The 24,046-nt window shown below is 46.3% G+C and overlaps 1 protein-coding gene across 1 annotated transcript; it reads right to left on the reverse strand.

Moving 5' to 3' along the window:
• Positions 1 to 5,109: 5,109 nt before the first annotated feature.
• LOC116518683 (solute carrier family 2, facilitated glucose transporter member 5-like) lies at positions 5,110 to 23,173 on the reverse strand. Its single transcript, XM_032232199.1, is given in 16 exon segments — positions 5,110 to 5,219; positions 5,222 to 5,284; positions 5,287 to 5,314; positions 7,030 to 7,157; positions 7,949 to 7,987; positions 8,961 to 9,105; positions 11,680 to 11,879; positions 13,087 to 13,189; positions 13,191 to 13,213; positions 13,300 to 13,455; positions 14,395 to 14,461; positions 14,464 to 14,521; positions 17,300 to 17,460; positions 17,554 to 17,652; positions 19,254 to 19,340; positions 23,024 to 23,173. Coding segments are annotated over 16 exon segments (1,617 nt in total).
• Between the last annotated feature and the right edge of the window lie 873 nt (positions 23,174 to 24,046).

The raw sequence follows: 24,046 nt of genomic DNA on the forward strand, positions 1-24,046 counted from the left end.
AATGGTAGATTCCTACCAGTTCAGTCCAGTTCGGTTGAATCAGTAGTGGTATGGTGGACTGGGTCGCTGGAAGTGGCAGCGACCCAGGCCAGCCACGCCCCCAAGCCCATCTTCCCTGGTCTCTTCTGCTGTCGCCGGCATGTCTCTGCGCATGCGCAGAACAGTTTTCAATCAACTGTGCATGTGAAAGCTAGCGCAAGTGAAGTGATTAGTGCACGCGCAAAACGCCCTCTCAGTGAACCGGTAGTAAACTGGTTAGGAATCTACTACTGATTTACTTGTGTGTGTGTGTGTGTGTGTGTGTGTTTATATTGTGCTGATAAATAAATAAAGGGAGACTAGTATAGATCTACTTCAAGCTATTTAGCTCTCATCAGCTACCATACCCTTACTGGGATTTGAACCTGGGCTATATTACATACTAGGCAGAAATCTTAGCCATTAGGCCACAGGCTCTTATCCGTTATCAGCGAAGCCAGGGTGAAAGGTATCTATTAGATTTTTTACAACCCCTGGTAAGCCCCAATTATGGGAGGAAGCTAACTGCTTCCATCATCTGTCATTCAGCTCGTCACAAGAGTCCATCACAGAAACCCAATATTTTACTGTTGCCTTTGTTATATTTGTGTTTTTTTTAATTTTTAAAAATATTGGGTTTCTGTCGTGATGGACTCTTGTGACGAGCCGATTGACAGATGATGGAAGCAGTTAGCTTCCTCCCATAATTGGGGCTTACCAGGGGGTTGTAAAAAAAAAAAACTATATATTATATATATATATATATATAATATATATATATATATATATATATATATATATACGGTACATTAACATGAATTTAAATTTAAATCCGGGCAGGTCAGGGTGCATAGTTGACTTTCTTGGAAAAACTTTTTGGGCAATCTTTGCTGCCCCGCTCAGAGGATACCCACAGCCCAAGAGACTAATACATTTGTTAAATTATTATTTCTTATTATATAGCCGGCTGTGCTTTTCGTCCTGAAATAATAGCATTTACCTGGGTCCACTCTTTCAAGAATATTGACTTATGTGGCTTGGCACTGCTTTCCATGGTTTCTTTTGGGCAGGGGGGCTTTTGTGAGGACGACAATCACACCAAGCTACCTGGGGGGGAAAAAAGGAGAAAAAGCTGTTCAGACATCTAGGAAATGTATCCTTACATGTTGTTGTTGTTAGTTGCAAAGTCGTGTCCAGCCCATTGCGACCCCATGGACCACGTTCCTCCAGGCCTTCCCATCCTTCCCATCCTCTGGAGTCCATTGAAGCTCATGCTGGTTGCTTCGGTGACTCCATCCAGCCACCTCCTTCTCTGCCGTCCCCTTCTTCTTCTTTTGCCCTCCGTCGTTCCCAGCATGAGGCTCTTCTCCAGGGAGTCCTTCTTCCTTCTCATTAGGTGGCCAAAGTCTTTGAGTTCCCTCTTCAGGATTTAGGACCTTCTAAAGAGCAGCCAGGGTTGATCTCCTCTGGGACTGACCGGTTGGATGGCCTTGCAGTCCAAGGGACTCAATGCAGGAGTCTTCTTCTCCAGCACCAGAGTTCAAAGGCCTCCATTCTTTATCGCTCAGCCTTCCTTATGGTCCAACCTTCACAGCCATCCATGGCAACTGGGAAAACCATCGCCTTGACTAGACACACTTTGTTGGCAGGGTGATGTCTTACTTTTAGTCAGTTGTCTAGATTTGACGTAGCTTTCCTCCCCAGGAGCAAGCCTCTTTTGATTTCTTGGCATCCTTCCATGCTTTTAAAACAACCCCAAATTGAACGAAAACCAAGAAACTCCCGAAAACCATTGAGTGTTGGAGAAGATATGGAATGGCCTTGTCCTGTTTTTCTTCTGCTGCCTGTACAGGGAGTCCTCAACTTACAACAATTCATTTAATGACAGTTGAACGTCACGACAACACTGAAAAAAGTGATTTATGGATGTTTTTCACACGTATATGAGCGTTGCCACATCCCCATGGTCAGGGCACCCAAATGTAGACATTTGGCAACTGACTCGTATTTGTGACGGTTGCAGTGACCCCGGGGTCATGCAATCCCTTTTGTGGATTAAAGGGAGGGAGGAAAAATGGAAGGAAGGAAACAGGAGGGAAGGAGGAAAGAAGGAAGGAAACATAGGAGGGAGGGAGGGAGAGCGGGAGGGAGGGAAAAAGGACGGAAGGAAGAAAACACAGGATGAAGGAGGAAAAATGGAAGGAACGAAACAGGAGGGAGGGAGGAAGAAGGAAGGAAAGACAGGAGGGAAGGAGGGAGGAAGGAAGAAAAAGGAAGGAAACACAGAAGGGAGGAAAGAAGGAAGGAAGGAAGAAGGAAGGAAACACAGGAGGGAAGGAGTGGTAGAAAGGAAGGAAAAAGGAAGGAAGGAGGAAAAACAGGAAGGAAGAAACACAGGAGGGAAGGAGGAAAACCGGAAAGAAAAAACAGGAGGGAGGAGGAAAAAAGGAAGGAAATACAGGAGGGAAAGAGGGGGAGAAAGGAAGGAAGGAAGGAAGGAAGGAAGGAAAAAGGAAGGAAGGAAACATAGGAGGGAAGGAGGGAGGGAGGAAAAAGGAAGGAAGGAGGAAAAATAGGAAGGAAGGAAGCACAGGGGAGAGGGAGGAAAGAAGGAAATACAGCAGGAAGGAAACACAAGAGGGAGGAAGGAAAATCAGGAGAAAGGAAAGAAGGAAGGAAGCACAAGAAGGAGGGAGGGAGGAAGGAAGGAAAGGAGGGAGGGAGGGGTAGAGAGGGAAGGAAGCAGCTCACTTAGAGGTCATTCGAAAACGTTTGGCTTCCCCCAAAATTTAACATATTCATTCTCTCCTGAAATACCTCCCTTTCCTCCCTCTCTCCTTTCTCAACGCCCCTCTTTGCCCACTAGGCAAGACAGCCCCCTCCCATTAGGTTCCTCACCAGCCAGGCCTCGGGTTCAACTCTCTCGAAGGCCGGCGGATGCCCGGTCACTGCCTGTACTACCCCAGGAGGATTCAGGGCCTGGGTCCCTCTGGAAGGATGGCCAACGGAGGCCTGGAACCGGTGCCCAGTGGGGAGAGCCAATCAGGGAAGGGCTCTGTGGGATTCCGGGGTCCGGTTGACAGTTGGATCCCAGGACATGGCGCCTAAGTGGCCCTTAAAAGGGGCAAGAAAATCCAGTCTTTCTTCCAAGCCTCACATCTCGATGGGTTCTCACCCCATCAACTAACCATCATGGTTGATCCAGGCTTACGCTAATTGGGCAAGCCCAGGCTTATCAGTTGGTGAATCATGGCTTGTGGCTTCGAGGGGAAAGCTGCCGGTTCACCATGGTTAAATCAATCCCCAACTTTGGAGGAGTGCAGCCCCAGGGACACCAGGGCTAAACTCAATCCTTTGACCATGATCAAACCAGGATTCCATAAATAATCATGATCTGTTCAAATGGTAGGCCTCCCAACTCTAGGTGATACCGCAAAGACCTATAATAAAGCCTTGAAGTGCTCCCTGCGGCACGGGTTCGCAGCCACACTTTTGTGAAATAGTCTAACAACAGATGAACACAATTAATGTTAACACAATCAAATAAAATGCATCAAACCAGTTTATTGTGTTCAAACATTAGCAGAATTGGGAAAGGACGGTGAAGGGTGCCCTCTGGTGGCCAGATACAGGCACTGCAGCAGCCAAGAACCAATACATTAATACGGTAAAGGTTCCCCTCGCACATCTGTGCTAGTCGTTCCCGACTCTAGGGGGCGGTGGTGCTCATCTCCGTTTCAAAGCCGAAGAACCAGCACTGTCTGAAGATGTCTCCGTGGTCATGTGGCCGGCATGACTCAACTCCTGAGCCGCATGGAATGCTGTTCCCTCCCACCAAAGATGGTTCCTATTTTTCCATTTGCATTTTTGACGTGCTTTTGAACTGCTAGGTTGGCAGAAGCTGGGACAAGTCACGGGAGCTCCCTCCGTTATGCGGCGCTAGGGATTCCAACCGCCACTGAGCTACCGACTCCTGTGAATTGTTGACCCCCCATCAGGAGAATAACAGAAACCATTTGCTTTCCCTTTCAAACTTTCTTCCAACCCTCTTCATGTATTTTCTCCTTGTTTAATTCATCATCACTATTATTTTCATTTAAGTTGTTAAACAGATGTATCTGAAGACTGTTTTTTGGGGGGGGGGTGTAGTTTCTTCTTTGATCCCTCCTACCTTAATGAGCCGAGGTGGCGCAAGTGGTTAGAGTGCGTACTGCAGCCACTTCAGCTGACTGTTTGTCAGAACCTCTCATTAGATAATTAGGAAAGAAGACCACGAGACTCCGTGGGTAGGAAATCAAGTGTCTACTTTTACTAATTCTAAATGATTAAAGGCATAGCGAAGCGAAGACCTGATTATTTAGGCGCGAAAGCGATTGATAGATAGAATAACCCATTCCCCACCCCTGGCATCACAGTTACAGTCCAATCATAATTCTCCCACGTGTCAGGTGTGAGAATAACTTCAAAAGGCATCACGAAGATGGAATGTCGGTGCCGTTAGTCCGGGCGGGAACCTCCTTCGCATGCGTTAGTCCGACAAGCAAGCTGAGCTCCAGAAACTTCCTCCAGCACAATTAGTAACCCCTCCCAAATACCATGCCCTCCCTCCCCGTTTCATGGCAGCCGAAGCAACAGCAAAGCAGATAACTGACACTGTTATCTGCAGTTCGGCGGTTCAATCTCACTTGCTCAGGGTTGACTCAGCCTTCCATCCTTCCAGGTGGGTAAAATGAGGACCAGACTGTGGGGGCGATATGCTGACTCTGTAAAACGCTTAGAGAGGGCTGTAAATCACTGTGAAGCGGTATATGTCTTAACTGCTATTGCTATTGCTATTACCTCCCCCCCCCGCCCCCGCATTTCTATGGACTAAGACATCTGTTGGTCCCTTCTGGCTTCCCCCTCCTGCCTGCCCCATCCTCCTTGACCAAACCCAACCATCAAAGCAAGGATCTCATCCGCAAGAAAGACATTTATTTTAAAAATTGCAAACAAGAGAGTAGAAAAATCTAAATGGAGCAGGAGATAAAGGGGTGCCTTCCTTAAATTTCGGGCACGGATGGGACCTGGGAAGTGGTGATCCTGGGTTTTTTACGCCTCCCGTATCCAGCCTTTGAACGGATTTGATCGGCGTCGGGAGCCCTGGACGTTAATTCTTTCGATGGCCTGTGCAGCCAGAAGGTTCCGGATCTGCAGGAAGTCTTCTGCTTGGTCTCCGGGATGTTCCTGAAGATAAACACGAAGCTGGCAATGCAAAGAGGCCAGAGAGGAGAAAGCTGTAGGATCCAATCTTCCCCTGGAGGGAAAAATTGAGCAAAAAGAGACAGTGGTCAGCATAATGTAGAAAGGGCTCTCCCGGGAGACTCTCCAAGAAAATTAACAATCAAGCAAAGAAAGTGTGGAAATGAGTGACAGCTGACTTCAAGTCTAATGTTTCTAAATTTAGGTTTCTAAATTGGATATATAAAAGAAATACTCCTTGGGGATCCAGTCACACTGGCCAATAAATAATTCTGTTCTCTTTCTCTTCTTTTTTTATTAATCTTCTATTCTATTAATTTTCTATATTTATTCTATTCTATTAATTTTCTATATTCTATTCTATTAATTTTCTATATCCTATTGCATTCTATTAATTTTCTATATTCTATTCTACTCTATTCTATTAATTTTCTATATCTTATTCTATTAATTTTCTATATTCTATTCCATTCCATTGCATTCTATTCTATTAATTTTCTATATTCTATTGTATTAATTTTCTAGATTCTATTCTATTCTATTAATTTTCTATATCCTATTTCATTCCATTAATTTTCTATATTCTACTCTATTCTATTCTATTAATTTTCTAATATTTATTCTATTAATTTTCTAGATTCTATTCCATTCCATTGCATTCTATTCTATTAATTTTCTATATTCTATTGTATTAATTTTCTAGATTCTATTCTATTCTATTAATTTTCTATATCCTATTCCATTCTATTAATTTTCTTATATCTACTCTATTCTATTCTATTAATTTTCTATATCTTATTCTATTAATTTTCTAGATTCTATTCTATTAATTTTCTTTATCCTATTCCATTCTATTAATTTTCTATATTCTATTCTACTCTATTCTATTAATTTTCTATATTCTATTCTATTAATTTTCTATTCTATTTTATTAATTTTCTATATCCTATTCCATTCTATTAATTTTCTAGATTCTACTCTATTCTACTCTATTAATTTTCTATATCTTATTCTATTAATTTTCTATTCTATTCATTCCATTGCATTCTATTCTATTAATTTTCTAGATTCTATTGTATTAATTTTCTATATTCTATTCTATTCTATTAATTTTCTATATCCTATTTCATTCCATTAATTTTTTATATCCTATTCCATTCTATTAATTTTCTATATTCTACTCTATTCTATTCTATTAATTTTCTATCTTATTCTATTAATTTTCTATATCTATTCTATTAATTTCTTTATCCTATTCCATTCTATTAATTTTCTAGATTCTATTCTACTCTATTCTATTCTATTAATTTTTCTAGATTCTATTCTATTAATTTTCTATATTCTATTCTATTAATTTCTATATTCTATTCTCTTCTCTTCTATTAATTTTTCTATATTCTCTTCTCTTCTCTTCTATTCTATTCTATTTAATTTTCTATATTCTATTCCAACATGCCTGATGTAAAAACAACAAAGCTAATTACAGGTGGGAGGCAGGTGGATGGCCTATCACGGTGCAATGGCCAAATTGATTAATAGCGTATAAAGGCAGATATCTCTTTAATGTTTTTTTTCCACTCTGACGATGTTAGCGGAGGCTAACAAAAGCTAAGTGAGCAGTATATTTGAAAGTTCTGGAGATCACCTGGAACTCATATTTTTAGGATTATCTATGTATGTATGTCGTGTGTGTGTTTGTGTGTGGTATGTGTACACACACACACATATAAAGAGAGCAGGCTCAATAAAAACCAATTCAAATTCACTCACCTCAACATGAAGGACCATAACCCCAGTTACAAAATTTAGAAGCCAATGGACAAAAGACCCCAGGCCGACTCCTGTCGCCCTGGATGATTGAAGGAACAGTTCAGCTATGATCACATTTGGTAATGGACCTGCAGAGGAAGAGTGGCAGGGGGCGGAGGAAAAGGGGGAGAGAAGGAAGAGGAAGAGGAGAGGAGAAGGGGAAGAAGAAGGGGAAGAGGAGGAGGAGAGGGGGAAGGGAAGAAAGAGGGAGGTGAGAAGAGGAGGCATAGGAGAGGTGGGAAGAAGAAGACGTGGGAGGTGGAGGAGATGGAAGGAAGGAAGGGAGGAGAAATAGGAAGAAGGGGCAGAAGAGGAGGGCAGGGAGGGGAAGGTGGGGAAGGAGAAGGAAGAGAAGGAGGAGGGAGAGGAGGAAGAGGAAAAGGAGGAAGAGAAGGGCGGCAGAGGAAGAAGGGGAAGAAGAGGAGAACGGAGGGAAAGAGCCAAGGAGAAGGTGGGAGAGGGGGAGGAATAGAAAGAAGGGGAAGAAGAGGAGGAGGAGGAGAAAGAGGGAACGGAAGGAAAAGAGGAGGGTGGAGGAAGAGGGCATAGGAGGGGCGGAGAAGAAGATGGGGAGGAGGAGGAGGAGAGGAGATGGGAAGGAAGGGGAGGAGAACTAGGGGAAGAAGGGGAAGAAGAGACGGGGAAGGGAGGGGAAGGTGGGAAGAGGAAGAGACGGAGGAGGGAGAGGAGGAAGAGGAAAAGGAGGAAGAGGAGAGGAAGAGGAAGAAGGGAAGAAGAGGAGGAGGAGAAAGAGGGAGCGGAGGAAGAGGAAGAGGAGGAAAAAGATGGTGGTCAGAGAGGCACACCCCCAATTATCCTCCCTATCAGTGTATGGGGTGCCAGCCCCAGTCCCTCCCCCCCCCCGATGAAGATGATCTACCTGGACCTAAAACGTGTCCGATGAGGAAGATGAGCATGAAAATATAGATACGTAAAACAGCCAGGTCCCGTCATCTGTTGGAGGAAGGTTTATTTATATTTATTTATTAAATTTCACTTGCTGCTCACCTCGGGATCCAGACCAGTCCTGGGAGGCTTCCAGTGCCATGAATCAAAAATATAAGCGCGTTAAAATGAACAAGAATCATATTTAAAGAAAGAAAACTATAAACCAAGGAAATCTTCTAAATTACAGTAGACTTATAACGACAATTGAACCCCAGATTTCTGCTGTTAGTGAGACGTTTGTTAACTGAGTTTTGCCTCATTTTATGACCTTCGTTGCCACCGTTGTTAAGTGCATCACTACAGTCGATAGTTAGCAACTCAGTCGTTTAAGTGAATCTGGCTTCCCCTTTGCTTGTCAGGAGGTCTCAAAAGGAGATCACATGAAGCTTGGCATAACACGAGTCAATTGCCAATCATCTGAATTTTGATCATGTGACCACAGGGATGCTGCAATGGTCGCGAGTGTGAAAAAACGGATGTAAGTCACATTTTTAGTGCTGTTGTAACTTTGAATGGTCACTAAATGAACTGTTGTAAGTCGAGAACTATCTCTATCCTAGGTAGAGAGGCAGATATTTCTCTGAGAATATAATCTGCTGAACAAAACTCGGTATTGGCAACAGGGAAAGGCATCCGGCCAACAGAGCACTCATTCAGTGTCCACACTCCACCCCGCAAGGGATTACAGGGTTCATTAAAGGGAAATGATGATCCCCAATCTCGGAAACTCCAAAGCTTGGTCACTCCAATCTGAGACAATCAAGTGATGGACCAATAGTTTGGCTAGAAGTCACAAGCTCCCCCCTACCCCTTACCCCAATAACCCCACCACAACCCTCGAGTTGTGGTTGGGATGGATTTTCACATTTTTAAAAACAAAGGCCTTACCCCAAATCCAGCAGAAAATGTTGGGGCATATTCGGACCTGTTGGGTCGAGTTCCCCCCCCCCCCCCAAGGAAGGTGGTTATCAAGTTTCCCTTGTGTACCTGAAGTTCCTGAGATATGGTCAACAGGACACATAAGGTGCTACAGATGCCAAAGCCCACCAGAATTAAGATTCTTCGGCCCAAACTGTCGACGATATAGACCTACAGGGTAGAAAATCCAAGATTGAAAGGGAGACTCAGCCAGGTTTCTTTTCAACCATGGTTTGTCAAACAAAGCCATAACTGTTCTGACCAAGGCCGTCCCAAGAGCAGGAAGCAAACTCCTGGTCCCAATAAAAAAAAAAAAAACACCTTCTATTAATTGACTGTGATTTCTGCTCTTACATTCAGCAAAGTCTTTCCGGGGAGGATTTACAGTCACAGACTTTATCTGGCTTGGAGAGCTGCCAGCCGATAGCTGCAGAACTCGGCAAGGAGTCTCGGAACGTCACGAACCAATGAAGCGAACTAATTGTCTCCTGCAAACTCCACTCCCCTTTCGTTCCTCTTTATTTCCTCTGGGAGGGGCCACTCATCGTTCACCTGTGGCCTTACTCCCAAGTCGACCCCTGTTCTTTAGCTGTTCCCTTCCTCTGGCAACTCACACTGGGAACAGGCTCCAGCTGTTCTTCTGCCTCACTGATGTCTGACTCTGAAGGCAGCTGATAACTGTCAGACGGCCCTGGCCCACTCTCTGCCTCCGACACAGAGCCCTCCTCAGAGCCTTCCCCAGACTCCAGGACTGGCCCATCTTCCTCCCCAACCTCCTCACTGTGCGAATCTGCTACTGCTGGAGGGCCCACAACACTAACCAGCTGGGTATACGGTCATCACTCTAAAGCCGTGTTTCCCAACCTTGGCTATTTGAAGATGTGTGAACTTCAACTCCCAGAATTCCCCCAGCTGACACGCAGAATTCTGGGAATTGAAGTCCGCACATGGCCAAGGTTGCAAAACCCCCGTCTTAAAACAAAGAGAGAGAGACCACCATCTTCCCTGGGTGAAGCCTAAATCAAGGTTGCCGCCACCATGGAGAAAGCCATGGTTTGTTTTCTGGACTAAATGTCTATGGAGAATCATGGTGTGCTTTTTTAAAATCAAGACGCCATTACATTTCTGGTTTTGAAGATGTTTCACTTCTATCCAAGAAGCTTCTTCAGCTCTGACTGGATGGTTTTCTGGACTCACCCAGTATCGGGTGAACCGGCAGCGATTGGCTGCGGGAGGCTCCACCCACCCGCCCCTGACATAAAGCGCGAGCACTGCGCATGCACAGAAGGCGGTGTGCATGCATAGATGCGTGCATGCGCTCACATTTTGCAAACCAGTAGGGAAAGTACCGTATTTTTCAGAGTACAAGACGCACCCTTTTTTCCTATATCGAATACAGCATTTTTTGCCTCCCGAAACTCCTTCACCAAAAGGTATGTGCAGACCTTTAAGAGGCATCCAGAGAGCTCCTGGGGGCTGGGAAGGGAAGAAATGTGTGAAAAATGGCACATTTTTGCCCCCCAGCCCCCAGCATCACTCTATAAGCTCCTATAGGCTATCCATGCCCTTTTTTTGAAAAAAAAATAGGCCCGTTTTCACAGATGGGCCGTTTTTGGGAGGTTTGCAGAGAGAAAAAACTTTTTTTTTAATTTTCCTTTTCAAAAACCTTGCTGCGTCTTATACTCGAAAATACGGTAAGTGAATCCTACCGCTGGATTTGAATGAAAGTGGCCAGGGAAAAGCCCCATCGATAGAACACGGAGGTGGAGACCTCACCACAAACTATAAGGTCACGAGGACAAATGCAGAAAGACACGATGACGATGTGCCGAGATTTGAACCGTTCATTCCACATGTCCCTGTACAAGGTCGTGTAATAATACACCTGAAAAGAGAACATTGCCACCAACAATTCCATCGTGCAAAGACCCTCTGGGACAGGAGCAGGATGAATTCAGCAGGTTCTGGAGAACCAGTAGCAAAATTTTTGAGTAGTTCGGAGAGAACCAGCAAATACCACCTCTGGCTGGCCCCGCCCCGTCTATTCTCTGTCTCCTGAGTCCTAGTTGATCAGGAGGAAATGTGGATTTTGCAGTAACCTTCCCCTGCAGTGGGCTGGGAATGGAGATTTTACAGTATCCTTCCCCTGCCATGCCCACCAAGCCACGGCCACAAGACCGGTAGTAAAAAAAATTGAATTTCACCACTGGGCAGGGTTGTCAAACTCAATTTCAATGAGGGCCGCTTCAGGGTTGTGTTTGACCTCGGGGGGGCGTGGCCAGAATGGACATGGCCAGCACTCATGTTGAGGGGGCGCTTGTAGTGGCCTGAACACTCTTCCAGTGTTCCCGACACTAGGGGGTGGTGCTCATATCCATTTCAAAGCCGAAGAGCCAGCGCTGTCCGAAGACGTCTCCGTGGTCATGTGGCCGGCAGGACTAACTCCCGAAGCCGCACGGAACGCTGTTCCCTTCCCACCAAAGGTGGTTCCTATTTTTCTACTTGCATTTTTTATCTGCTTTCGAACTGCTAGGTTGGCGGAAGCTGGGAACAAGTCACGGGAGCTCACTCCGTCACGTGGCGCTAGGGATTCGAACCGCCGAACTGCCAATCTTTGTTATCGACAAGCTCAGCGTCTTAGCCCCTGAGCCATCAGGTCCCTTGCAGGAGAGGGTGGAGAACCCAAATGGCCATTTGGCAGGTCCAGAAGTCCCCCCTCTCTCCTTCCCTCAAGCCAGCCTCTGCCTGGATCTTACAGCATTTAACTCCTGTGAATTGTTGACCGGCCATCAGGAGAATAACAGAAACCATTTGCTTCCGTAAACCTTTGTAGGTAAGCCGGTTCAACACGCTCAATTCCTTTTCGTCCATCTCAGCTATATCTTCTTGATGGAGTTCTTCTATCTCTTCCTGAACATCTTCCTTGGCTCGTAGGACCCTCAAGACTGTGGGGGGGACAGGAGAGAAAGCGAGAAACAAAAGTCTTCATCCTGGCCAACCGCTTTTATGTACAAAGCTGTGAATTCCTTCCATTCACAGTCAGCAAGGCTTTAGCAAACAGTGTTTCAGAGGAATATTTATCAACACGAACCTTATCTCGCTTGGAGCACTGCCAAATAACTAGTTTCCAAAACGCAGGGCAAGGCAAAACTTGGCACAGAGTCTCTTATAGTCACAAACAGAACTTTCCACTCTTGAAACGAGCGAAGGAACGGATTGTTTCCTGCAAAAGCCCCCTCCCTATTCACTCCCGTTTTGTTTCCTATGGGAGGGGCCCAATCACCTCCAAGGTGTGGCTTTACTCCCAAGTCGACCCTGCTTCCTTAGTTGTTCTTGTCTTCTGGCAGCTCTGCGCCTGCGCACACTGGGAACAGGCTCCGGCTGTTCTTCTGCCTCACTGCTGTCTAACTCCCTCTCTGCCTCTGACGCTGAGCTTCCTTAGCCCCCAGGACTCACCTATGTTCCTCCCCGACCTCTTCACTGTGCAACTCTGCTGCCTCCTCCGCTGGCCGCTGGCGAGCCACAACACAACACAATCCACAACATCCAAACAATAGCGCTGTCATGTTGACCCTCCACAAAATCCAGATTCTTTCTGAGACCACATTATGGAACATCTTGAGAAGTTCGTATCTCGGGACTGAATTGGATCTGGATTCTTGGGACCGAACTCCAAGAACGACTCAATTCCAAGTGAATTCAGCTGCCTCGGAGCTGAGGGTGCAATTTTCAGACTGAATTTGCAACCCTGGTTTAAGGTTTGAATTTTTTTTAGGTGCCAGACATATATGGGACACTCCATTGTTCTGACCGAGGCTTCCCGAGAGCATGAAGCAGACTCCTGGTCCCAATAAAAAAAACCCTTTTATTAATTGACTGTGAATTCTGCTCCTTCGCATCCAGCAAAGTCTTTTGAGGGAGGATTTACAGTCACAGACCTTATATGGCTTGGAGAGCTGCCAGGCCGATATCTGCAGAACTTGGCAAGGAGGAATAATTTGTCATGGATGCTCCAACACTGGAAGTTTTTAAGAAGATGTTGGATAGCCATCTGTCTGAAATGGTGTAGGGTTTCTGCCTAAGCAGGGGGTTGGACTAGAAGACCTCCAAGGTCCCTTCCAACTCTGTTGTTCTGTTGTTATATAATAATACCTTGTCTTGCTTTCTCCTCGTTCTTCCTCTGAATCAATAGAAAGCGGGGACTTTCGGGGAACTTGGGTAGGAGGAAGAGCTGGAAACACCGCAAGAATCCCAGTTAAACTTAGCAATATGGCCCATTCTGAAATCAGGAGAAGAAACCAAGTAACCAACATGGCCCAATCCTCAAACCCTCGCTAGATATCCCACCTGCCCCTTCCAACTTACTTTCCTTGGTACCTAGGAAGTCTTGAAGGCCAAGGATCTGCGAGAACATGATCCCGACAGTGACAGCAACCATCGCCATCGTCATGATGCCCCCTCTTATTTTTCTCGGGGAGCAATTTCAGCAAGGTACAAATGGTACGGCACAGGAGATGATCCCTGGTTTTAAAGTGGGAGACAGAGAGGAGCCAATGATCTCCAAGAGGAGCCTAATGATCTCTGGGTGAAGGGGGGAGACAGAGAGGAGCCTAATGATCTCCGGGCAAAGGGGGAGACAGGGAGGAGCCTAACTGAACATCCGGGTGAAGGGGAGACAGAGAGGAGCCTAATGAACTCCGTGCGAAGGGGAGACAGGGAGGAGCCTAATGAACTCCGGGTGAAGGGGAGACAGAGAGGAGCCTAATGATCTTTGGGGCAAAGGGGGAGACAGGGAGGAGCCTAATGAACTCCAGGTGAAGGGGGAGACAGAGAGGAGCCTAATGAACTCCGGGTGAAGGGGGAGACAGAGAGGAGCCTAATGATCTCCGGGTGAAGGGGGAGACAGAGAGGAGCCTAATGAACTCCGGGTGAAGGGGGAGACAGAGAGGAGCCTAATGAACTCCAGGCAAAGTGGAAGACAGAGAGGAGCCTAATGAACTCTGGGTGAAGGGGGAGACAGAGAGGAGCCTAATGATCTTCGGGCGAAAGGGGGAGACAGGGAGGAGCCTAATGACTCCGGGTGAAGGGGGAGACAGAGAGGAGCCTAATGATCTTCGGGCGAAGGGGGAGACAGGGAGGAGCCTAATGAACTCCGGGTGAAGGGGGAGACAGAGAGGAGCCTAATGAACTCCGGGTGAAGGGGGAGACAGAGAGGAGCCTAATGAACTCCGGGCAAAGTGGAAGACAGAGAGGAGCCTAATGATCTCTGGGTGAAGGGGGAGACAGAGAGGAGCCCAATGACCTCAGGCAAAGGGGGAGACAGGGAGGAGCCTAATGAACTCCGGGCGAAGGGGAGACAGAGGAGGAGCCTAATGATCTCCGGGCAAGCTGGGAGACAGAGAGGAGCCTAATGAACTCCGGGCGAGGGGAGAGAGAGAGGAGCCTAATGATCTTACTCACCTGAGCAGACCCCGCTGAGCAGGCGTGCAAATATGGTGTATTCGTAAGTGTGGACGATAGTTGAAAAAAACCCATAAAAATGGCAGAAACGAAAGCTAAGATGTTTGCGATCAGTAGGGTCCCCTTCCTGAAAGATAGGCAGTGATCTTAAGCCAGCGTTAAACCAAGATCAAAAGTTTGCCTCCAGCTGGGGAGGGAATTTCAATGCACCATAGAAAGTGCAGGAAAAAAAACATTTCTAAGAATTGTCGTCAAAACATTCGCGAAGTTTGATTTTGGGTATTAAAGGGTATCCTAAATGCACACTTGACAATTGATCTTCTTTCTAACTATGGTTTATTTACTGGGCGACTGGCTCACACTGACTCTCTGTTCTTGGGGGGGGGGGGGGGGCGGCGGCAAATTAAGAATTGGAAAAAGTGACGAATCTGAATTTGAATCTTAAGAATTTTTCAAACAAACCATCGTTTGCAGGCTGCCGATTGCCAAGGACAATCCCAGAGCCAAACCAGGATAATAAACTCATGTTAGAGAAATCAAAACATTTCTTTTTGAAATGAAGGATTTCCCTTTTTTTTAAATCCCAGGGGCAAGTGAACGTCCGTCTCAGAAGTGCAATGCAGATTTATCTGTCTGTCTGTCTGTCTGTTTTTCTATCTATCTATCCATCCATCCATCCATCCATCCATCCAATCCATCTATCTATCCACCCATCTATCAATATATCCATCCATCTGATCTCTATATATCTATATCTAATTTCTTATCTATCTATCTATCTATCTATCTATCTATCTATCTATCTATCTATCATCCATCCATCCATCCATCCATCCATCCATCTATCTATCTATCTATCTATCTATCTATCTATCTATCTATCTATCTATCTATCATCTATCCATCCATCCATCCATCCATCCATCTATTTGTCTATCTATCTATCTATCTATCTATTCTATCTATCATCTATCTATCTATCTATCTATCTATCTATCTATATCTATCTATCTATCTATCTATTTATCTTTCCATCTGATCTCTTATCTATCTATATCTCTAATCTCTTATCTATCTATCTATCTATCTATCTATCTATCTATCTATCTATCTATCTATCTATCTATCTATCTATCTATCTATCTATCTATCTATCTATCTATCTATCTATCTATCTACCTACCTACCTACCTACCTACCCATCCATCCATCCATCCATCCATCCATTTCTCTATCTATCTATCTCTCTGATCTCTTATCTACCTACCTACCTACCTACCTATCTATCTTCCTATCTGTCTGTCTGGTCTGTCTATCTGATCTCTTATCTATCTATATCTATCTAATCTCTTATCTATCTATCTATCTCTTATCTATCTATCTATCTATCGATCATCTATCTATCTATCTATCTATCTATCTATCTATCTATCTATCTATCTATCTATCTATCTATCTATCTACATACCTACCTACCTACCTACCTACCTACCTACCTACCTACCTACCTACCTACCCACCCAACCACCCACCCACCCATCCATCCATCCATCCATCCATCCATCCGATCTCTTATCTACCTACCTACCTACCTACCTATTTCTTATTTTTCTTTAAAAAGGCTGTATGTATGTACCAGGCATAACTCTGGAACGCCTCGAGCAATTTCAACCAAACTTGGCACACAGATGACCTACTCTCTGGAAAAAGAAATACTGTGTGTGGGGGGGGTAAGACACTAACCCTAACCCTAACACCTCTCAGGGGGTGGTGGTGGTGGGGGTGTTCTGTTAGATACACCCCAGCACAGTGGAGTTGCCACGGTAACAGCTTCGCAGTACTCCACAAGGGGTGGGGCGCCCTCTGGTAAGGGGGGAAATCCAACATTAGGAAATTTAAGGTGGCATCCCTTTTGTTGACGCTTCGGGGGGGGGGGGGAATGCAGGGAAAACATCCGGAACAAATTTGATTGCCAGGCTTTCCCTGTCTTAATACAGGATTAGGATAGATTAGATAGATAGATAGATAGATAGATAGATAGATAGATGATAGATAGATAGATGATAGATAGATAGATGATAGATAGATAGATAGATAGATAGATAGATAGATAGATAGGATAGATGGATGGATGGATGGATGGATGGATGGATGGATGGATGGATGGATGGATGGATGGATGATAGGTAGGTAGGTAGGTAGGTAGGTAGGTAGATAGATAGATAGATAGATAGATAGATAGATAGATAGATAGATAGATAGATAGAAGATAGATAGATAGATAGATAGATAGATAGATGATAGATAAATAGATAGATAGATGATAGCTAGATAGATAGATAGATAGATAGATAGAAGATAGATAGATAGATAGATAGATAGATGATAGATAAATAGATAGATAGATAGATAGATAGATAGATAGATAGATAGATAGCTAGATAGATAGAAAGATAGATAAATAGATAGATAGATGATAGATAGATAGATAGATAGATAGATAGATAGATAGATAGAGATAGATCGATAGATAGATAGATAGATAGATAGATGATAGATAAATAGATAGATAGATAGATAGATAGATAGATAGATAGATAGATAGATAGATAGATAGATAGATAGATAGATAGATAGATGATAGATAATAGATAGATAGATAGATAGATAGATAGATAGATAGATAGATAGATAGAAGTAGATAGATAGAGTAGATAGATAGATAGATAGATAGATAGATAGATAGATAGATAGATAAATACCCGGTTAGCAACTAGCCCTTTAAATAAAAATTCAAAACTTGGAATCAACGAGGATGGATATACAGCCAGGGTGGAAGCGGGGAGTGGGAGGGCGACCGACGAGAGCAGGTTGAAATTTCACCGGGGTTGTTTTTTTTAATTACCTGCCGCAGGTATCAGCCATGGGGCAAACCACAAGCGACCCAGTGAGGCCTCCCATCGTGTAGATCAAATTGGTTAAAGTATACAGGAAATTCAGCGGGTTGGCCTGGCCTTGCTCCTTCTTCTTCATCCTCATGGAGTTGTTGTAGAAGTCATGCAGAAGCTGGACAGAAAAAAACGGCGCCCTCAGCAGCTGCAGGGGGTGATGGTGGTGGTGGTGGGGGTCGTACCTGAACCCCACAGGGCAACCACTTACCGCCGCGGGGTGGTTGACCACCCAGAAGTTGTAACCATATTGGAAAGAGGAGCCTAAGGTTAAGATTATGGTCATCGTGATCAGAGGCCTGGTCAGTTCCTGCCAAGAGAAGAGAGAGAGAGAGAAGCCCAGTGGTCAAGGCCAGGGGGTAGGGTTGGGAGGGGGTAGACATGAACAGAGCTGGAAGGGGCCTTGCAGGTCATCTAGTCCAACCCCCCCCAAGGCTTCCAAGGGAGGGAGGTTTGAGGAGGCTTCTTCTAAGATAGCAATGGAAAGCGATGGGAATTGAGCCTTTAGTTGCCTGTCTGTCTGTCTGTCTTTCTTTCTTTCTGGTCTTTCTTCTTTTCTTTCTTTCTTTTCTTCTTTCTTTCTTCCTTCCTCTTTCCTTCCCTCCTCCTCCCTCCCTCCCTCCCTCCCTCCCTTCCTTCCTTCCTTGGATTTAGATTTATACTTTATAAGGGAGGGAATACAGAGTAGATATACAGAATGACAGGGTTGGAAGGGGCCTTGCAGGTCATCTAGTCCAACCCCCCAAGGCTTCCAAGGGAGGGAGGTTTGAGGAGGCTTCTTCTAAGATAGCAATGGAAAGCGATGGGAATTGAGCCTTTAGTTGTCTGTCTGTCTGTCTGTCTGTCTGTCTTTCTTTCTTTCTTTCTTCCTTCCTTCTTTCCTTCCTTCCTCTCTTCCTTCCTCCCTCCCTCCCTCCCTCCCTCCCTCCCTTCCTTCCTTCCTTCCTTCCTTCCTTCTTGGATTTAGATTTATACTTTTATAAGGGAGGGAATACAGAGTAGATATACAGAATGACAGAGGTTGGAAGGGACCGTGGAGGTCATCTAGTAGTCCAACTCACTGCTCAGCAGGGGATTCCCATTTCTGACAAGGAGCGGTCCAGGTTCTTCTGGGATGGAGGAAGGGGAGGCTAAAATAGAAGGAGGGTGGGAGGAAGGGAGAGAAGTAGAGAGGGAGGGAAGGATGAAATGGAAGAAGGAAGGAAGGAATAAATGGAGAGAGAGGGAAGGATAAAGAGAGGAAGGAAGGAAAGAAGGGATAAATGGAGTAGAGAGGGAGGGAAGGATAAAATGGAGGGAGGGATGATGGATGGAAGGAAGGAAGGAATAAACAGGGACAAATAGAGAGGGAGGGAAGGATAAAATGGAGGGAGGGATGATGGATGAATGGAAGGAAGGAAGAATAAACGGAGACAAATAGAGAGGGAGGGAAGGATAAAATGGGAGGAAGGAAGAAAGAAGGGGATAAATGGAGTAGAGAGGGAGGGAAGGATAAATTGGAGGGAGGGAGGGAGGAGGGATGATGGAGGAATGGAGGGCTGGAAGGAAGGAAGGAAGGAAGGAAAGAAGGAAGAGAACTTTCTGACAAGCAACATCCGCGGAGAAGCCAGATTCGCGTTAATGACCATGGTACTAACTTTATCCACCACAGTGATTGGCTTAACAACTTGAGAAAGGTAGGTCAAAAAACAACAACAACAACCCACCACAGGACAAAATTCCACTTGTTGCAAATGTCTCCTTTAGCAAACGGAAGCCTTGGGCTCGATTGTGGCCATTAAGTTCGAGGACTACCTGCCTCAGGAACCAACTTGGGGGCTAATGGACGGATCACGAGACGCCCCACAGAATGACTCGCCGCCTCGAACGCCCCAAGATCAAAAAACCTCTCATCTCACCTGAGTGAAATACCTTGGGCTGATCTCTTTGCCTTTTCCGGATCATAGATCCATAGCTCTGGGGAAGGAGGATTCGAAACTCAGGACAGGACAGTTCCCTCTATTGAAGAGATAAAAAAAACAAAACCAGACCCTTTTGAACTGGTATATCAACCCAACATCCTGTTCAGGCCGGACGTCCCTCAGCCTTTTCCCCCTGAGGCTCCTTTCGCCCCTTCCCCAGTTTTTGGCAGATAGACTGCTCCTGAATGGGGAAGCCCCATCTCCCCGAGCAAGGGAGGTGGGAAGGGAAAGAAACACAGCTACCAACCAGCCCTTCGGCTGTGGATTGTTGGAAAGAGGCGGATTCCAAGCCAATCAGGCCGCCGCCCTGAGAAGGTTCTAGAAGCGAAACAGTTGGCCGTTAGAAGACACGCCGAGATTCAAGTTCGCTCACGTTATTATTATTATCATTATTATATTTTTAAAAAAAAGAGATGCCAGAATGGAAGGCGCCATCGTGCCAGGAAGTTTGGAAATGTGCCAGAAAGTGCAAAAGAAAACAGCTTCTTTCGTATAGGTATTAACAGGAAGCCTACCTGGCAGGGCTGTTTTTATGCAGCACGACTCAGAAGCACACCGCTCCAGAGCCGAGATTTGTTTTTCTTTCCTCACGAGAAAACCCATTCCTTGTTGGAGAAGTGGCTGGCCCGTTCAAACGATGGGGCTCCGGATAGAATAATAGGCTGGAAGGGACCTTGGGGGGTCATCTAGTCCAACCCCGCCTCCTGCTCAGGCAGGTTTCGGGGATATTTACAATGGTTCTGGATTTATGCAATTGTCTTCTGACGAGCAAAACCGGGGGGGACCAACTTCGCTTAAGAGCTGCACTGTAACAACTGCAGGGATTCACTTAGCGACTGTGGCAAAGAGGGTCGTAAAACGGAGCAACGTTCACTTAACAAAGGTCTCGCTTAGTAACACGAATTTCGGGGCCTCCGTTGAGGTCATAAATCGAGGACTGTATTGTTGTGGCCCGCGGAGCTAGCAGCAGATTCGGACAGTGAGGAGGTTGGGGAGGAAGATGGGCCAGTCCTGGAGTCTGGGGAAGGCTCGGATGAGGGCTCTGTGTCGGAGGCAGAGAGGGGGCCGGGGCCGTCTGACAGTTATCAGCTGCTTTCGGAGTCAGACGTCAGTGAGGCAGAAGAACAGCTGGAGCCTGTTCCAGTGTGCGCATGCGCAGAGTTGCCAGACGAAGGGAAACAGCGAACAGGAGTCGACTTGGGGAGTAAGGCCACAGGTGGGAAGGTGAATGGCCCCTCCCATAGGGAATAAAAGAGGAGCGAAAGGGGAGTGGAGCTTGCAGGAAACAATTCGTTTATTTGTTCGTTAGATTCGTTTCAGGAGTGTGAAGATCTGTCCCTGAATCCCAGAGACTCTGTGGCCAGCCTTTCCTTCCTCAGCACCTCATTTGGGAAAATATTGACATGCAGCTTCCAAGAGAGATAAGGTCGGTGGTCATAAATACTCCTTGGAAAGACTGTTTGCCAGGCCTTGGGCTGAATGTGAGGAGAGGAATTCACCTTCGTTTAATAAAAGGGGTTTTGTCGGGACCAGGAATCCGCCTCGTGCTTTTTGGGGAAGCCCAAATCAGAACATGCATTTCTTCATTCTGGGCAGACTTTTAAAAATAAATATATATCTTAGAAAGCCCGCCCACCCCCGAAAAACCTAACTATATTTAATGGTCCGTATCGCCAGGTAAACGAAGGAGATAAATTAAAGGGTGATCTCTTTTGTTTTCTAAGCCCCCCAATTCTGCCTTCTTACTCCAACTTCTAAATCCAAAATTCATCCCCTTTTCTGTTCTCGTCTTAATTTTTCCAACACCTCATTTCCCCCCGTGAATAAAGACCACGAGAGAGCCACAAATGTGCAAGGTTCTTTACTAAAAATTTATGATTATTTTTAAAATAATATTTTAGAAGCAAACAAACAAACCCGCGGAGGAAGTTAGGGTCATCTCAAACCCCAAACAGAACACAGGAGTTGAAACAAGAAGGAGGGAGTGCCAGAAAAATTGGCAAAAACGTCAGAATGTTTTTTGATGTCTCCAGGATCCCCGTTGAGAGATCTGGGGTCGTCCATCTGAGGTCAGGTGAGCAAGGTCTTTCCAAAGAAAGGCCATCACAGAAGATCCGATCCTCCCAGCTACCAGGATCGTCCAACTGAAGTGCTCCTCAACCAAGCCTTCCTCTGAAGGATCCACCTCCCAGTTCGACATCAGAGGGGGATGGGTGGGCTGGAAGAGGAGATGGAGGCATCGTCCCCCTCCCCAAACTAAGAGGAGATCTCATAAGTCCATCTTCCCTTGACCGAAGGCAGAAGGTCCATGGAGAAGGTCCCAGGTCCACCATCTAAGACCGTGAGGCCATATGGCGAGAGAGGACCCTCCTGATCTCCAGGAAACTTCTACCCTTGGTCTCGGGATCATCTTGGCTATGTATATCAATGTGAGGATGTTGAATGGCCAGAAGAAGAGAAGCTGTAGGGTTTCCACCTCGGTCTAGGAAGAGAAAGGAAGTCATGGTATGGATCCATCTTCTGCCTCACCAACAGAGAAGAAGTCCTGCCTTTCCAACCTCCACCCAGCAGTTGCTAGAGAGCTTGAACCAGGTACTCAGGAGCTTTCACCCTGGAGGGATCCAGGAGCAGACCGCATCTTCTAGAGAAGGTTCGTGGTGAACTGAAGAGAGGTCCACTCTTTCAACATCTGGGCCAGGAGCCTTAATTTTCATTTTCTATCCCAATTTATGCTCCGTTGAAGACAAGTCTTGGGAGTTGCAGGGAAAGGGTGGGGCTAGTCAAAGGGTGGGTGGGGCTAGAGTAGAATGGGTGGGGCTATAGCCAAATGGGAGGAGCTGGGACTCATGACGGGTAGAGAGGCATCGAGAACTGGGTGGGGTGGTGGTAGCCAGAATGGGCAAGGTTTAAGTCAAGTGGGTGGAGAAGGGAATCGGGAATGGGTGGGGCTAAGGCTGAAGGTGCTGGGGCCAAGTCAAAGTGGGTGTGGCTCAGACCGGAATGAGTGGCACTAAGTCAAACAGGAGGGCTGGCACTGGCAGAAAGGGTGGGGCTTTACAATTATGGGTAGGGCTAGGGCCTAGGATGGTGGGGTAGGTTCAAACAGGAGGGCTGGCACCCAGAAGCATGGGGCTAGGTCAAAGTGGGTGGGGGCTATGACAGAAGATGGTGGTGCTAAGTCAAGCAGAACTGGCACCCAGAATGGGTTGGGGCTAGGTCAAAGGGGTGGGGCTATGATGAAAGATGGTTGGAGCTAAGTTAAACAGAACTGGCACCCAGAATGGGTGGGGCTAGGTCAAAGTGGGTGGGGCTATGATGGAAGATGGGTGGGGCTAGGATTGTGGAAGGGTGGATCTACGACTGAGAATGGGTGGGGTTAGGTCAAACAGGAGGGCTGGCATCCAGAATGGGTGGGGCTAGAACAAAATGGGTGTGGCTATGACCAACAAAGGGCAGGGCTATGGCCAAGTATGGGTGGGGCTATGACTGAAGATGGTGGGGCTAGGTCACAGAGGAACGTTGGTGCCCAGAATGGGTGGGGCTAGGTCAGTGGGTGGGTCTATTGCCAAGGATAGGTGGGGCTAAGTCAAACAGGAGGGATGGCACCCGGAGTGGGAAGGCCTCAATAGTGGGGCGGGGTCAGAACTGAAGGTGGGCGTGGCTGCATGAAACCAGAGAAAGGCCCAGAGAGGGTGAGGCTCAGTCAAAGCAAGGACTCACTTGTAGGTGGAGATACGTTACAACAATGAGGAATTTGCACATCCAGTGGACGCTTCCGGCGATCACGAAAGCCGTCGACCGGCACGTCTGGAGGAAATACTCGGCGACCAGCACACTGGGGGACCGGATCTGGGTGCAAATATAGCCCATTTCAACAGATCATCTGCCCCATACGATATATATATTTTTCTTAAGCGGACCCGAGTTCGAAACGCCCACCCTTTCGAGTTTGCAACATTTCGGTGCCAGGATACTTACTAGGACCGGTTGCTTGTCCGATCAGGAAGATCGTGGGAATGACACGCTCAGATACGCCATGGTAGGGATGTTTTTCTGCTGGAGGGGAAGGGAGAAACCCACAAAATCAGGAGACGGGTCTTAAAAACTCTCCCTGCTCTACACTCCCGGCATTCGTGGTTTCCGTGGCCAACGCATTTGAACAAACGGGAAACATTCAGGCCAATTTCCCTGGGGAGATTCTCATCGACAACATACGGGTGGCTGACTTACGACCCTTCGCTCAGTGGCCGTTCTGAGCTACGATGACAGCGAAGAGAGCGACTCACAGCCGATTTTCACACCTACGATGGTTGCTGCCTCCCCATGGCCACACGATCCCAGACTGTTGGGCAACTGGCTCATATTTATGACGGTAGTAGTGTCCCCTCTGTGTGTGTGTATGTGTGTGTGATGTGATTTCCCCCCCCCCTTTGGTGATCTTCCGATGAACGGAAGCCAGATTCACTTAACGGCAGAGCGTCGCTAAATTGCAACGGTTCGCTTAACAACTGCGACAAGGGACCCTAGGGACAACGGGGCAAAACTCCCTTGACGAAATGTTTCGCTTAGCTACATACATTGGGGCGTCAAGCCAGGACGGAAAATGTCTCGGTTTCCCCCCCCCACTCCCCCCCCAAATCCCCAGGTGGTCTTAAGAAAATAAAATACGGAACCCACCTGAAGTTGTAAGGACATAGTCAAGCAAATGCAAGCAATTGTGCAAATACCAAAGCCACTGAGCAG

The sequence above is a fragment of the Thamnophis elegans genome, chromosome 15 (genome assembly GCF_009769535.1).
Source record: "Thamnophis elegans isolate rThaEle1 chromosome 15, rThaEle1.pri, whole genome shotgun sequence".
In the NCBI taxonomy this organism is placed as follows: Eukaryota; Metazoa; Chordata; class Lepidosauria; order Squamata; family Colubridae; genus Thamnophis; species Thamnophis elegans.